Genomic DNA, 14,329 nt, shown 5'->3' on the forward strand with positions numbered 1-14,329 from the left:
AGGCTTCCTTTCCTCTTCATTGCTCCAGGCCAATATATTGACGGAGTCCCTTGCCGGTCTTTTTACGTTCGATAATCCCGCCGCGGCAACGGGCGTGCCCCATCGATGGCATCTCCTGCAATGTCCTCTCTCTCCTGAGAGGCCAGATTGCAGGTCCGGTCAGGATGGATGAATAATACGTGCCTGGGGCTAGAGGCCTTGTGTTGCCTATTTCTTTCTAGACGATGGATGGTTGCATTGCACTACTCTGTACTACTTGTATTAGTTTGTGCCTTGCTGTGAAGGATTAATAATAATAATAATAATAATAATAATACTACGTACTATTATTAACTAACTAACGATTCTCGAGGTTTTGATGAGTCATTGATCTGTATTCGAACTCTCCTCCCATGTTCTTTCAGGAGTCAATTCTATGGCCAAGACTCGAGTCCACTATTTTATGCCTGTTTATATCTCCGGATGTACAGACATACATGTACGATCTAATGTACTCCGAGTGCATATCAATGAATGCTTTTTACACAATGAAGACATGCTTCCGGCAAGACAAAGAGGAATGAGCATAATATCAGTCCATCAACATCTGAGCATGAATTGGTCTGCATTTCTCTTCAATGCTGGCCTCCAGTATAAAATGATGAGCTTTGTTTACTTCTGCTTGAAGCTATCCCCCCGGATTAATAGTCCTCCCGCCTCCGTATCCCAATGACCTTCACTCCGATTACGGCTCTCCGTTGACCGGACGTTTACTCAACCCAGTATCCCCCCCAAAATCCCAAAATTTGCACCATGGCTGCTGCTCGGACGCTTCGCATAGGTCAATTGATCCTCTTCTCATATGTAGTACATTGTGTGTGTGCGAACTTCAACTAATACATCATCCTTTAGGTCTCATCCCCGGTGACGGTATCGGACGGGAGGTCATTCCGGTATATACTCACACGGCTTGACGGCTCTTTGCTGCAAAGGTGATTGGAAGTTCTAACAGCCACCATGATATAGGCCGGTAGGAAAGTGTTGGAATCTCTTCCAGCTTCTCTCAACCTCAATTTCAGCTTCGTCAACCTGGACGCTGGTTTCGATACCTTCAAGCAAACCGGTACTGCCCTGCCCGACAAGACTGTCGAGACCTTGAAGAAGGAGTGTGATGGTGCTTTGTTCGGAGCTGTCAGGTAAATACGCTGCTTCTCACCAGAGTGTTTTGTATCTTACCAAATAACTCGCCCCATAGCTCCCCGAGCACCAAGGTCGCCGGCTACTCGTCGCCTATTGTCGCTCTCCGTAAGAAGCTGGACCTCTATGCCAACGTCCGGCCAGTCAAGACCACCGTCGGCGGTGGCCGGAACCCTGTCGATCTGGTCATTGTCCGCGAGAACACCGAGGATCTGTACGTGAAGGAGGAGCAGACTAAGGACACCCCCAACGGCAGGGTTGCCGAGGCTATCAAGCGGATCTCCGAGAATGCCTCTCACCGGATTTCCACCATTGCAGGAGAGATCGCCCTGCGCCGGCAGAAGATCCGTGACGCGGCTCCCACTGCAAGCCTGCGCACGAAGCCCATGGTGACCATCACCCACAAGTCGAACGTGCTGTCGCAAACCGACGGCCTCTTCCGTGAGACTGCCCGCAAGGCTCTTGCCGCCGAGCGCTTCTCCTCCGTGGAGGTGGAGGAGCAGATTGTCGACTCGATGGTGTACAAGCTTTTCCGCCAGCCTGAGTACTACGACGTCATTGTTGCCCCTAATCTCTACGGTGACATCTTGTCCGACGGTGCGGCTGCCCTGGTCGGAAGCTTGGGTCTTGTCCCCAGCGCCAACGTTGGTGACGGCTTTGCTATTGGTGAGCCCTGCCACGGCAGTGCGCCCGACATTGAGGGCCAGGGAATTGCCAACCCTATCGCCACCCTGCGTAGTGTAGCCCTCATGTTGGAGTTCTTGGGCGAGGAGAGTGCTGCTGCCAAGATCTACACTGCTGTTGATGCCAACCTGGACGAGGGCAAGTACCTTTCCCCTGACATGGGTGGAAAGGCCACGACCCAGGAGGTCCTTGATGATGTGCTGAAGAGGCTGTAGATGGACGTTCTTTGATGATGTATTTCTGAACTAAGGGCACGTGTATATGTATGTGGCATAGATAAAAAACAAAATATATTGCTTTGGTGTTCTATCACTCAACAAAACATAATATACGTATCTATACGTCTATGTTGTATGGCATGTTTACTCCACATCATCCGCCGACGGCTCCGGCTCCCATTCAAACCTGCCCAATTTCCCGTCATTCTTCTCATGTTGCTGCTTACTCTCCCTCCTCATTCTCTCCGCCTCCTCCTTATGCAATGGCTCCTCGTTCGTTCCCTGCAAAACAAGCGTAAAGAGCACGACAAGGTAAACCTCATCGGTATCCCGATGCTTCAACACATACCGCAGCGAATGATTATCCTCATTAATGTAGGGAAGAACATTGATAGTAATGCCCGGAAGGTGAAGTGAGAAATCTACCACGACCAAATCAGCAACTTCGACTGTGCACAGAAAAAAAGCAAGAATAGAATTATACATAAATATATATAAAAAAAAAGAGGGAAACAAACCATTAAACCCTAAGTAAGGGTTCCCAAAATCCACCCAGTAAACCCTTCCTTCTTCAAACTCGAACCCCGTCCTCGCCTCTTCCGACTGAAAATACTTTCTCCGTTCGTTCACACTCGTCGGAACTCCCATTTGCTCTCTGACCTCCAGTCCGGACCCCTCGCCCCCTTCTTCAACGACCCGCTCATGCATCCCCGGCACCTCGTCGTCCTTTCTAACCCTTTCCCCGATACAGAGCTGGTTCCACGAAGCCACGGCCGGGCTATACAGGTACGGTTTGTCGGCGTACGCATCGCCGTCCAGGGACGGATCGATTGTCCATTTGACGAGGCGAAGAGCGGCGTTGAAGCCGGGCGGCAAGCGGTCGCGAATGGGACGGTCGAAGTCGTTGCCGAAGAGGAGGGAGTTGGCGTTGACGGGGTGTTTGAAGACGATGGCGAAGGAGATGGAATATTGGTCTGACTGGTGGAGGGGATGGTTGAAGTAAGGGCTTGTTCTTGGGGAGTGGTCCGGATATCCTTTTACAGTGGTTTAAATTAGTCTGGGTTTTCTTCTTCATCTTCTCCTTTCCAGAGCTGTTGTTACCTGTGTAATCTTGGATGCGGACGCAGAGGCTCGTGATTGCGTGCTCGTTTTCGATTCGTAGGGTTTGGTCCTCATTGACTGGGACGAGTTGATGTGTGGAGGGATTGTAGCTGGGCCCAGCTGTCACTTTTAGACGGTACTTTGGAGTCTCGTTTTCTGCCATGATGTTGACTCTATTGTGGTTCTGTGGTTGGTTTATCTAACTGAGTCTGGAGTTGTATAGTTCGGTATTCCAATCCTTTGGTGTCAGTGAGGTGAAAATACTCATGTAGATGTATGCGCAGCAGTAGATTACACGGTACTTTCAAATTAAATCGCAATCGTGTAGAGTATTCAGCAAATGTACAAGGTCGATGCCAACCGACGTCATCGCTCCGATAGCCGTGCCGAGCCTTGTTTATCTTTCAAGCCCTAATCTTTAGATCAGTAACTTACATATGCACAACCTCTGTACAGTAGAGTACAGTACAGTACAGCGTTCATTTCTCAAGCAACAGAGGGCAGTCACTCCGACAACTGGTCCAAGACACTTCAAGTGCGATGCATTAGAACGGACTTGTCGTTCATGGCAAATCCCGCGTTTCATGCGGTCCTCGTCCGAGGTTGACTTTGACAGCTGAGACATACATGAACCACGCAGCCTGCACAATTGTGCAAACCTTGGAGCGTTTTGAATAGGACAATGTTGTCTGTAATATCGAGAAGCCGGTGCAATCACTGTTAGCCATGGCACTTGACAGCCTGGTGAACACTGTGCTTCCAAAGACCAAAGTCACGAAGTCGATCCCATCGCGCATGGACTATGACAATCGACCTCTTTTAACCTGCGCTTCTCGTTGATCACCATGACAGTGGCTTTACAGTTAGTAACCAATTGTGATTCAAGTTTGTTCAAACAGTTATTGCGAGCATTTATCATACAAAGTACGTCCCAGACATTAATAACGCCACGTGGTAGATATGCTACACATTCGACCAAGGGAGAGCAATGAGGTGTTTTACACAGAATAGAACAACAGCTAGAGATCCGCGGGATCGGAAGGTAGGGGATTATTGTCGATACCTACGCTCTCGAAAAGCTCGTCTGATGTCAGTATCCCGATACCACTGTCAAGCCGCCGCCGTTCCTTGCCTCGACCGACCTCAACGTCAACGAATCGCGCCACGCTAACTGGAGTAATGGGCTCGCTTCCGATGTTCGTGCCATCCGATTGTAGCTCGTCCGACTTGAGTTCCCAATTGGCAGTGCGTACTTTTGCCTTGCGTCGCTCTGCCTTGACGGTTTCCTTCATGTAAGCGTATGACCGTGCCTGGTCTGCAGCCCATTTCTCTAGCAAATCGTCCCTGGCCTCCACTTCAAGGCGCAGCTGTTCCTCCAAGCCAGCGTTGCTTCGACGAAGCTTGTCCGCTTCAGATTTGGTAGCGTCCAGATATGTGGTCAGCTCAGCGATGCGGACGTTCATCCTGCCGACCTCTTGCTGGTGATGCTGGAGTTGCTCGACTGCTTGCTGTTCGTGACTGTCAACCGTCTGCTTGAGCTCCTTTTCTAGTGCTTCAATCTTAGCAGCCAAATCACACACACGGATCTTATTCGACTCAACGCTCCCTTCCAACTCCTGAATACGTGCCTCTCGTTCTGCAATAGCCGACTCTGCTACACGACGGGCGCTTTTTTCTTCTGCCACTCTCTTTTCCTGTCGTAACATTTGTTCCTCGTGTCTGGTGGCAGAGACAGCCTTGTCCTGCTCGAGTTCCGTCACGAGGTTCTCAAGAGTCTTGACCTCTACACGGTATTTGCTAAGGGCTTCGTTCAATCTCTCAATCCCTAGGGCTTGCTCTTTCCCTTCACGCTCAAGTTCCTGCATCCGCATTCTCGTGTGGAGCATATCTCCTGCGGAAGATGCAATAGATTCTTCAAGATCGCTTATTTTCGTTGAAGCGGTCTCATAGCGGATCAACAGGTTATCGAATTGGCCGCGCAATGCCCGCTCCCGCCCAAGAGATCCTTCATGCCGGGTGCGCTCGTCACTCAGGCTTTTAACGAGCAGCTCGACACGCCTCACAAGGGCGCTGAGGGTTGTATTTCCATTATCTAAGCTAGAGCTGGGCGTTTCCCCGGGGACTGCGCGCTCCAGCTGTAAGCGTGCTGATCGGAACCGACTACGCATTTCCGAAATAATCTCGTCCATGCTGCTGCCGGGAAACCCTAGACCAGAAAGCTCCTGTTTGACGGCGTCCAATGCACCGATAGCGTCTGAAGCACTGGTGAGGGCTCCTGTTAGTGTAGGCAAAATTTGATCGAAGAAGTCTGGCGGGGGAGACGACCGTTGGAGGCAAGGTTCAGTCGCAGTTTCTGAGAAGGAAGCAAGCCTCGTACGCCATGCGTTGAACAGATCCCGTTTCTCCTTTCTAGCAGCTTCCAAGTCAAGTGACAAAGCAAGAAACTCTGCGCTTTGGTCATTACCAGACAGGGACGTTTGAACTGATGCATCCGTTCTGGGGTCCGGGAGGCTCAGGCAAGAGAGATCATCTGGAGATTGTCGAGAAAGCTGTAAGCCACGCATAATTGGAGAATCGGACATGAGAACTGTGTCTCCCTCAAACCCATTGTCAAGGATGATGGTGTCGCCTTCAGTATCAGCGCCATCCGATTGATCATCCGCGTTCTTAATAGCGGAGAACGAGGTGTCTTGCCTCAGCTGACTGTTCTGGGACTCTAGGTGCTCCAGCTTAGACCGAGGCGATAACTGGAGAATCTCCTTTCTGGGTGAATGGTATTCTGGAGTGCCGCTGTTGCCTTTTGCTAACTCCAGCTCTTGCTTTAAGGTATCTCTTTCTTGCAGCAGAGCTCGCAGAGACTTCTGGTAATGCGCGGACTCCCGCTTCTCGCGTTCAAATTGGTTAATCTCAGTACTCAGGCCCAGTCGCCGGATTCTCCGCTGAGTCCGGGAGTCCAATATTTGCCGTAAAGGCGTAAACTGCACCACTGTCTTTGACTTGGATCCATCAATGGGCAGTACAGACTCCAGCGAACGACGAGACTGCGCAAGTGGGGTTGAGCGGCGCCGCAGCCGGCGACTTGGGGTGCAATCGATGCCATTTGTGGGATCATCGGGTTCTTCGAACGATGTGCGAATCAGTGCCGGAGTGAGGCCTGTAGAGCATCCAGGGCAGTGCCCTTCCAGCCGCGGACCGGGATCTGAGAAGCGAACTCTTTTAGTTTGTTGGCGTGGGGTTTCGCAAGATGGGACCGGAGCAGTTCCCCCAGACACACGAGGGCTCCTGCATGAGGTAGAAGTGCGGGGCTCTGAATTAGAGATCGAACTGATACTTCTTTTTCTCCGCGTTTGTCTGGTGTTCATAGTGGTGTCTTGTTTGCACTGGTTTCTTGTGTGTATGTATATATATAGGTAAGTATGGGAATTGGAACGATTATATAAATACTTGGCCAGCGCGAGTGTCTTAATGGGAGAGATGTTGTATTTGGATGATGCCGGTGCCGGTGCCCCAGGAGATGTGAATCAATAACAAACAATCGATGCTTTCAACTACTGCGAGCCTCAAGTAAGGAAGCAACTTATTCGTGCCTTCCGCACATCCATACGCGTTGATGGATCCATTCTCATTTCCCAATCGGGAAGACGTAAACAATTCTGGCATCAGGTGACCGAATTCTGCCTGAGGTTGACATTCCTGTCCGATCGTGTTCTAACTGATATGATGACACCTGTTGTGTATCAAACTCGTGAAAACTATTATTACGATGAGGAAAGCGGAAGCAATCTTCTCGTAATGCATTGTTGACTTGTATAGTGAATCCAGTACATAGCTCTACTCCTACTAGTACATAGTATGAATGTAGATACATACAGTACTGTATGTATTTTAAGTGTACGTATTTTATTTCCCCTCATGTCATGCTGTTCCCCAGTGATGTCATCCGTCCGACCAGCAAAGCAACTGGATTGATGTCGATCCTTTTTGCCTTGGCTTTCATACTCCCCCTACTCTCCCTCTGTCAACTTTCCCCCTTGATAGCTGACTTGCCTTTCATGATCAGCAACTTTGGATCGGCCCGATTCGTACCTAGTGCTTGACTTTGCCCGTTACAAACGTGCTTGTTTCTCCATCCGAGAGAGCTCTCCCCATGGCTGTTCCTCCCTCATGGATTTGAAATCCAGGACTAGCCTGGCCGTGGAGAAGATGTGCCACACGCCCACAGTACAAGAGATCGACGACGATGAAGTCTTGCCTGACATGCGGAAGAACACCAATACCGCCCTGAACATAGAATCGCCCTTGTTACAGCTCCCGACCGAACTTTTACATTCTGTTCTATCTTATCTTTCGGCACAAGACCTCGCTCGTCTGTCGGCCACTTGTCGCTGCTTGACTGAGCACACGGCTAACGATCTGCTGTGGGCCAACGTGGTCAACTCATACTTACCAGAGAAAGTTCACGATCCGGGTCCATTTGACTCCTTTCGCAGCCTCTATATTGCGTACCATCCGTGCTGGTTCATCCCCCAGAAAAAGATCTGGTTTTCAGATACTGAGCACACGGGCAATCTAATTCTGGCCCGTTATGATCACCGTCGAGGCGTTATAGAGGCGTATCGGGTTATTGCAGAACGTCGTTCGCCTTCGCACAAGTTCCAGATCTGGGAATGGAATCCAGAAGTTATCATTCAAACCTTCCATCCGAAACCTAGCCTTTGGCTAGACAGTCCTATTTTACTCTTGAGGAACCACGATGCTGAACGGCAGTATCTGCGCGGAGAGATCCGCATGCCCTTGCCGTTGGAATCACAGCAGGTCTTTAATTCCTTGTCTTTTTGCCCCAAGGGACCTCCTCCGGATCCCGACCCATATAAGCAATGGCCGCCACCCATTGTACCCAGTCAAAATCGCGTATATCGGAGCCCCGAATCGCACGGTTCAGAATGGGAGCGTAATCCTGGAGTCCTGGAATTAATGTCGGAAAATGCGTTTCGGATTAGAAGATGGGCGCATTTTCGTCTGGGCATGCCGATGTTTGCCGCTGGCCGAAGTGAGACCTTATCGACCTACGCGACACTTGATCCGCATCTATATACGCCTACCAGGCAAAAACCCTACCAGGGTATATGGATTGGAGACTACTCTGCTCACGGATGTGAATTTATACTCTTCTTACAACGTGACAGCGAAGATGGGCCTGACGATACGCCCGAGGAGGGCGAGTCTGAGTTCCTTCACGATGGCATTATCCAGAAGGGTAGCCTTGAGGCTATCAAACTAACCGGAGACCCCAATGTCCCTCGAGGCGAGCTCTCATTTATATCGGATGATATTGGACCTAAGGGTTTTGTCCGTGTTGCGGATGAATCGCTTTTCCGAGGGGCGAGGATTGTGCGTAGTCGAGGACATGTCGCAGGTCTCGGGTTTAGAGACGGTAAGCTGAATCGAATTGCCTGCCCTGTTGTAGCGTGTTCTGACTCGATACTTAGATACATTCATCGCCTCGCAACTTATTCTCATCTCGCCTGATTGTATAGCTCACTATTGGGAGACCATGGGACATATCTCGTATTTCCGCCGCCTCGACATAGACGAACTTATTCGAATATGAGCGGATGTGTGGTTAATTCTGACGACGTTACGATTCGTGCCTACTACTTGCTCCCCTCCATGAGAGATAATGCTTCAAATATATTTATGGCAGTTGTGTACGCACTGTCCAGATGACATAAAACCATGGGTGGTGCGTCAAACACCCCTCGATGGGCACGTATTAGGCCAACCCTGATGACTTGAGTGAGCATCCGGTTCATTAAGGCGGCTTCCGAATCATACTGGAGCCCGTGCACCGGAGACCAACCAGGGATGGCAAGTTTGAAGAAGTGTGATTGGAACCAGGAAGGATCCCTGGCGCATCCAATCCACCCCCTGCGACACTATCTTGCTACTCAGTATCGCCCGCTAGACTCGCACCAGCTGTACCAAAGCTGCCCGAGCCTGTAGACCAAACGTACACATGCCAGAAAGGTAGGAAAGAAAGCATATCATTCCCCGGATAGCACAAGGAGACATGGCAACTTGAAGCACCGGGGCCGGCAATCCTATGTACAAACGAGTATACTCGGGAGAGTAGAATGGGGATCCATGTAAAGCGAATATAATGCCAAGCTGAAACCAAGATATACAGTCAAGGTGAGAGTTCCGAACGCCACGGTCCCCCATACCGGACCTGATAAAGGACAAGGTAATCGTCAATCATAATCCATACCGCTATGCAGGACCCCCAAATTTCAGTCACGATGGCTCTCTTGATATTTTATTTTAACAAGACACGCACACTCTCGACACGATGTTCCAAGCGGGTAACAATGGATGTCCTCCTGTCCTTGACGAACTCTTCCCAAGCTGAGATAGGGAAAAAACCCAGGGCGCACCTCCGGCATCAATTCAATCTCCACCCGAAGTGTCACCTCGATTTATCCGGATAATCCGGAGTGGATAATTCACCGCTTGCGCTCGAAATAGCTGGTGGAGCCTAGGACGGCAACGGACTGATCCATCACCCACTCGCCAACGCCGAGGTAGCTATCGATCCATTTCTTAAAATCCTTGTTATCGGTGATTTTGTCGGAGTCGAGACTGGGGCTGTGAAGATCCCCACGCAGTTCCCCCGATGGGGGCGCGGGGTGACAGGGTTAGCGAGATCCCAGCAATCGTTTGAATAATCATAGCCCATAGCCATTATTGCATATTGACAGGCTACAGGAACAGACAAATCATGCGTAGGAAGGGTGAAATTACGTAAGACCAGTCGAACGCTTCACACCCGCCAAAAAGGCAGAGACTATGTGACCATTAGTATCTGTTGACTATAGGATAACAGAGAACAGAGGAGGGCCTACAAAGAACAGCGTCAAAAGCGTAATGGGTGAGTCGGCCGAACTAAAATGTCCAACGATTAGCAGGGATTCCCAGAAAAAAAAAGACAAGTCAATACTTCAGCAGCGAGCTATCGGGGAGCAAGAAACGTACCATGGTGACCATATCAGGGCTGAATGATGAAACTGGACTTGTTCACACCGAGTGCAGAGGATTAGCTAGAGCTCGTGGTATATACGTCTTGTGTGGCTCTAGAATTAGGAGCTGGAGAGCTAAATTTGACTGATAATATGCAGAAGGAACGAAGAGGTACTCCCCGCGAGGACAGCCTCGGGGAGGTTCAGCTGGCTCACGTGCCTTTTCACATGACGTGGGCGAGTGACAGGCGGTGAGATGGGGCCCGGGAGGCTGGGATGTGGCTGGGGAAGTGGCTGGCTATATTTGGAGCTTTGCGCTTGCACACAAGTAGCTAGAGGATAAGGGCACCAGAGTTATGCAGATCAGAGATTAGTCATGAAGAAGTATACTTCATTATGCTGTGGTATTTATGCTTATCTCGTTTGGCTGCCTCAGTCCCACTATCTCAGACTGGACAACTCCTCGCTGCATGCCATGAGCCTTGGCACGGAGTAAGAGACTACCACGTTAGTACAGTTGGTGTAGATTGATTCCTGTACTCGGTGTCCTCGGTGTCCCTGAAAGGAGATTCCTCTTCCCAAGTCAGACCATCCGAGAATCACAAGGTATTTGATGATGTTTTCTGAAACAATAACTTTTGTCAAGTATACGTCACGACGTGACTTCATTCGTATGCTATGGGGAGAGTGGTCTGACGTCGAGGGTTGTTTGAGATATTACACGGTATATTATCATGTGGCATTGAGCCACCGTGATAGTACACATCATATACTAGTAGTAGATAGAAGGTGGGACGCCTCACAGAGGTGGATAAGGCAAGAATGGGTGAAGTTGGTCTGCCCTGTAAGTGGGGTGTGGGAAAACATTGCCAGATGGCACTGCAGTTGATGGAGGTTCTTGGTTTTCTTTCCTCTTTGGGACCTCCGACAGGTCATTGATCATTTGTTTTTCATGGGTGACCAAAAAACGTTGATAGTTATAGATATCAGATGAATAATACGTATAGGTAATAGTTACTGGTAGCGGATACGTTCAATGTTGTGAAAAGGGGAATAGAAGGAAAAAGATAAAAAAAAAAAAAAAGAAAGGGAAAAATGCCAGAGTTGAGCCAGCCCGCGGGGGAACCAACCGGAGATACTGGACAACACTTCTTTCTTCCTTCCCAACTAATGAGAAAGGCGGCCAACAACATTTTCCCTCCCGGGCACACACCCACTCCCGCAAATCAAACCAAACCCAAAGCAGCCCCTCGCTCACCGGCCCTCTCTCTCTGGCCAACTTCTCCGATCTTTTTTTATCGCCCATCTCCCCCCCCCTCTTCCCCCCCAATTCTTCCATTCATCCAAATCACAACTTCCTCTCCCCCCAATCAATCTTCTCTTCCTCTTCCTTTCAGTGTAGACAGGGAAGCTTTCACAATGGCCGCTAGCAACTCTCTCGACCATTTGAGTAACCGTATGAAGCTGGAGTGGCACTCCAAGCTGAACACGGAGATGGTGCCCGCGAAGAACTTCCGCCGCACCTCCATCATTGGCACCATTGGTATGTATTTACCATAAACTCTCACAGTCCCCTTGTCCTCCCCTCACCCTATACTGAGTCTCAGTAATTCGTATGAATGGTGCTAACGTTGGTTCCCACATTGCAGGCCCCAAGACCAACTCGGTGGAGAAGATCAATGCTCTCCGCAGATGTACGGCGAAGTCCGATGATCCCCGTAATTTTCTTTCGCTGACAGTGATTCAATAGCCGGTCTCAACGTTGTTCGCATGAACTTCTCCCACGGTTCGTATGAGGTGAGTTTGTCCCTGTTCCTGGGGTTTTCGTCCTTTCGTTGTAGGTCGTGTTTGCTAACTTTCACCGCAGTACCACCAGTCCGTTATCGATAACGCTCGTGAGGCCGCCAGAGTCCAGACTGGACGTCCCCTCGCCATTGCTCTTGATACCGTAAGTCTAGACCGGAGCTTTTGCAGGGTTGAACAATACTAACCCGCATTGCAGAAAGGACCTGAAATCCGTACCGGAAACACCACCGATGATAAGGATATCCCCATCAAGGCCGGCCACGAGCTCAACATTACCACTGATGAGAAGTACGCTACTGCTAGCGACGACCAGAACATGTGAGTCTTCACCAGATCCCGGATCAATCCATAAATGGCTTGGCAGAAGGCCCCGCTTTGTTGAGACTAACAATGTAATTGTTAGGTACCTCGACTACAAGAACATCACCAAGGTGATCGCTCCCGGAAAGCTCATCTATGTCGACGATGGTATCCTCTCCTTCCAGGTTTTGGAGGTCGTCGACGACAAGACCCTGCGCGTCAAGTGTCTTAACAATGGCAACATCTCCTCTCGCAAGGGTGTTAACCTGCCCGGCACCGATGTTGACCTTCCTGCCCTTTCCGAGAAGGATATCAGTGATCTGAAGTTCGGTGTCAAGAACGGCGTCGACATGATCTTTGCTTCGTTCATTCGTCGGGGAAGTGACATCCGCCACATCCGTGACGTGTTGGGTGAAGAGGGTAGGGAGATTCAGATCATCGCCAAGATTGAGAACCAGCAGGGTGTCAACAACTTCGATGAGATTCTCGAGGAGACTGACGGTGTCATGGTCGCCCGTGGTGATCTTGGTATCGAGATCCCCGCCCCCAAGGTCTTCATCGCTCAGAAGATGATGATCGCCAAGTGTAACATCAAGGGCAAGCCCGTTATCTGTGCCACTCAGATGCTCGAGTCTATGACATACAACCCTCGCCCCACTCGTGCCGAGGTGTCCGATGTTGCCAACGCTGTTCTTGACGGAGCCGACTGTGTTATGCTTTCTGGTGAGACCGCCAAGGGCTCATACCCTTGCGAGGCTGTTAAGATGATGAGCGAGACCTGTTTGCTCGCCGAGGTTGCCATTCCCCACTTCAATGTCTTTGATGAGTTGCGCAACCTCGCTCCCCGCCCCACTGATACTGTGGAGTCCATCGCCATGGCTGCCGTTAGCGCCAGTCTTGAGCTTAACGCCGGTGCCATTGTTGTCTTGACCACCAGGTACGTATCGTATGGTCCCATTGAACTGGACGTGTTCGCTAACTGACTGGTGAAGTGGTAACACTGCTCGTCTTCTTTCCAAGTACCGCCCTGTGTGCCCCATCCTGATGGTTACTCGTAACCCTAGAGCTTCGAGGGTACGTTGCCAATTCTGTATATCACCCGTCGTCATGGATTGCGCTGACTGGTCTGTCTGTAGTATTCTCACCTCTACCGTGGTGTCTGGCCCTTCCTCTTCCCCGAGAACAAGCCCGACTTCAACGTCAAGATCTGGCAGGAGGATGTTGACCGCCGTCTCAAGTGGGCTATCTCCCACGGTATCAAGCTCGGTATCATCAACAAGGGAGACAACATTGTCTGTGTCCAGGGTTGGCGCGGAGGCCAGGGCCACACCAACACCGTCCGTGTGGTCCCTGCTGAGGAGAACCTTGGTCTGATTGAGTAAATCCAGACAGCAGTATCACCCTTGGTGCATGACGTGGTAACGAACAGCAGCTGGGTAGGTAAATAGCGACGAGGGTGTGTCCTCAAAGGTCGTAGACGGGTCTCGGCTAAGTATGACGGCCGGAAAGTTCCGCCCACTTCAAGTGATCCCCTGATCCCCGAATCCTTGCGAGATTCATTAGTCGGGAGGGTGTAGCTTGGAGGGGGTGTCGGGTGAATGGCCGTGGAGGGTGTGCTCTTGTCTGCCCATCCGGTCTGGAAGCGCACGAGGAGACTCATCCCTCCGAACATAATCTGTATTCATCTTGAGTTGGCGTTAGTTAGCCTGCCTGCTTTTTGGTGGTTTCTTGCTATCAAAAGCTAGATTAATGATCTTCATGTTCACGTTCATAATGACCAGATTCGTCAATTGAGTTCGAGGAACCATAGGATTCATGGAAGGTTAAGACTTCCAAAAAGTCTCGAGTCAACTGTCGGTTAGTCACATTCCCGGTATGGGGGCTTTGGTTCCGTAGATCAAGAACTGTATACCACCCATACATACATAGCAAGGTGATTGAGGGGGCGAATCCTCTCCTCGATGGATTTCATTCCCACATGTAGGGGAGCAAGAAGAAGAACGAAAGGAGAGCGAGATCTTCCCCTCT

At 50.3% G+C, this 14,329-nt stretch overlaps 6 protein-coding genes across 6 annotated transcripts; 3 read left to right on the forward strand and 3 right to left on the reverse strand.

The window, feature by feature from the left end:
• The first annotated feature begins 680 nt into the window (after positions 1–680).
• Positions 681–2,168, forward strand: lysB (homoisocitrate dehydrogenase lysB). The gene is made up of 4 exons (XM_032083229.1): positions 681–820; positions 892–932; positions 1,006–1,175; positions 1,235–2,168. The coding sequence occupies exons 1-4, from the start codon at positions 793–795 to the stop codon at positions 2,073–2,075; spliced, it is 1,080 nt and encodes a 359-aa protein (XP_031936776.1). The 5' UTR covers positions 681–792; the 3' UTR covers positions 2,076–2,168.
• On the reverse strand, positions 2,164–3,534 carry BDV37DRAFT_260338 (DUF1769 domain-containing protein). The gene is made up of 3 exons (XM_032083230.1): positions 3,180–3,534; positions 2,597–3,112; positions 2,164–2,500 (listed from the first exon to the last, which is right to left on the reverse strand). The coding sequence occupies exons 1-3, from the start codon at positions 3,340–3,342 to the stop codon at positions 2,223–2,225; spliced, it is 957 nt and encodes a 318-aa protein (XP_031936777.1). The 5' UTR covers positions 3,343–3,534; the 3' UTR covers positions 2,164–2,222.
• Positions 3,535–3,678: 144 nt separating this feature from the next.
• Positions 3,679–4,087, reverse strand: BDV37DRAFT_229951 (uncharacterized protein). Its single transcript, XM_032080333.1, has one exon. The coding sequence runs from the start codon at positions 3,974–3,976 to the stop codon at positions 3,743–3,745; it is 234 nt and encodes a 77-aa protein (XP_031936778.1). The 5' UTR covers positions 3,977–4,087; the 3' UTR covers positions 3,679–3,742.
• On the reverse strand, positions 3,679–6,964 carry BDV37DRAFT_260340 (uncharacterized protein). Its single transcript, XM_032083231.1, has one exon. The coding sequence runs from the start codon at positions 6,539–6,541 to the stop codon at positions 4,199–4,201; it is 2,343 nt and encodes a 780-aa protein (XP_031936779.1). The 5' UTR covers positions 6,542–6,964; the 3' UTR covers positions 3,679–4,198.
• Positions 6,965–7,195: 231 nt separating this feature from the next.
• Positions 7,196–9,132, forward strand: BDV37DRAFT_229954 (F-box protein). The gene is made up of 3 exons (XM_032080334.1): positions 7,196–8,613; positions 8,669–8,922; positions 8,997–9,132. Exons 1-2 carry the CDS (start codon positions 7,344–7,346, stop codon positions 8,788–8,790), a joined length of 1,392 nt encoding a protein of 463 aa, XP_031936780.1. The 5' UTR covers positions 7,196–7,343; the 3' UTR covers positions 8,791–8,922; positions 8,997–9,132.
• A 2,482-nt stretch (positions 9,133–11,614) lies between these two features.
• On the forward strand, positions 11,615–13,683 carry BDV37DRAFT_275263 (pyruvate kinase CDC19; the record flags this gene model as incomplete). The annotated part of the gene is made up of 8 exons (XM_032085371.1): positions 11,615–11,738; positions 11,845–11,889; positions 11,946–11,992; positions 12,063–12,143; positions 12,198–12,319; positions 12,405–13,238; positions 13,294–13,375; positions 13,438–13,683. 8 exons carry the CDS (start codon positions 11,615–11,617, stop codon positions 13,681–13,683), a joined length of 1,581 nt encoding a protein of 526 aa, XP_031936781.1.
• Between the last annotated feature and the right edge of the window lie 646 nt (positions 13,684–14,329).

Source organism: Aspergillus pseudonomiae, assembly GCF_009193645.1.
Source record: "Aspergillus pseudonomiae strain CBS 119388 unplaced genomic scaffold BDV37scaffold_96, whole genome shotgun sequence".
Lineage (NCBI taxonomy): Eukaryota > Fungi > Ascomycota > Eurotiomycetes > Eurotiales > Aspergillaceae > Aspergillus > Aspergillus pseudonomiae.

Excerpts from the sequence above, each read along its gene's own strand:
- BDV37DRAFT_260338 (XM_032083230.1), bottom strand. The coding sequence starts at position 3,342 with ATGGCAGAAAACGAGACTCCAAAGTACCGTCTAAAAGTGACAGCTGGG. Across the intron at positions 3,113-3,179 it reads CCGCATCCAAGATTACACAG|GATATCCGGACCACTCCCCA; the intron begins GTAACAACAGCT and ends CCACTGTAAAAG. Across the intron at positions 2,501-2,596 it reads CCCTTACTTAGGGTTTAATG|ATTTCTCACTTCACCTTCCG; the intron begins GTTTGTTTCCCT and ends TGGTCGTGGTAG.
- BDV37DRAFT_229951 (XM_032080333.1), bottom strand. The coding sequence starts at position 3,976 with ATGCGCGATGGGATCGACTTCGTGACTTTGGTCTTTGGAAGCACAGTG.
- BDV37DRAFT_260340 (XM_032083231.1), bottom strand. The coding sequence starts at position 6,541 with ATGAACACCAGACAAACGCGGAGAAAAAGAAGTATCAGTTCGATCTCT.
- lysB (XM_032083229.1), top strand. The coding sequence starts at position 793 with ATGGCTGCTGCTCGGACGCTTCGCATAG. Across the intron at positions 821-891 it reads TGCTCGGACGCTTCGCATAG|GTCTCATCCCCGGTGACGGT; the intron begins GTCAATTGATCC and ends ATCATCCTTTAG. Across the intron at positions 933-1,005 it reads TCGGACGGGAGGTCATTCCG|GCCGGTAGGAAAGTGTTGGA; the intron begins GTATATACTCAC and ends ACCATGATATAG.
- BDV37DRAFT_229954 (XM_032080334.1), top strand. The coding sequence starts at position 7,344 with ATGGATTTGAAATCCAGGACTAGCCTGGCCGTGGAGAAGATGTGCCAC. Across the intron at positions 8,614-8,668 it reads AGGTCTCGGGTTTAGAGACG|ATACATTCATCGCCTCGCAA; the intron begins GTAAGCTGAATC and ends CTCGATACTTAG.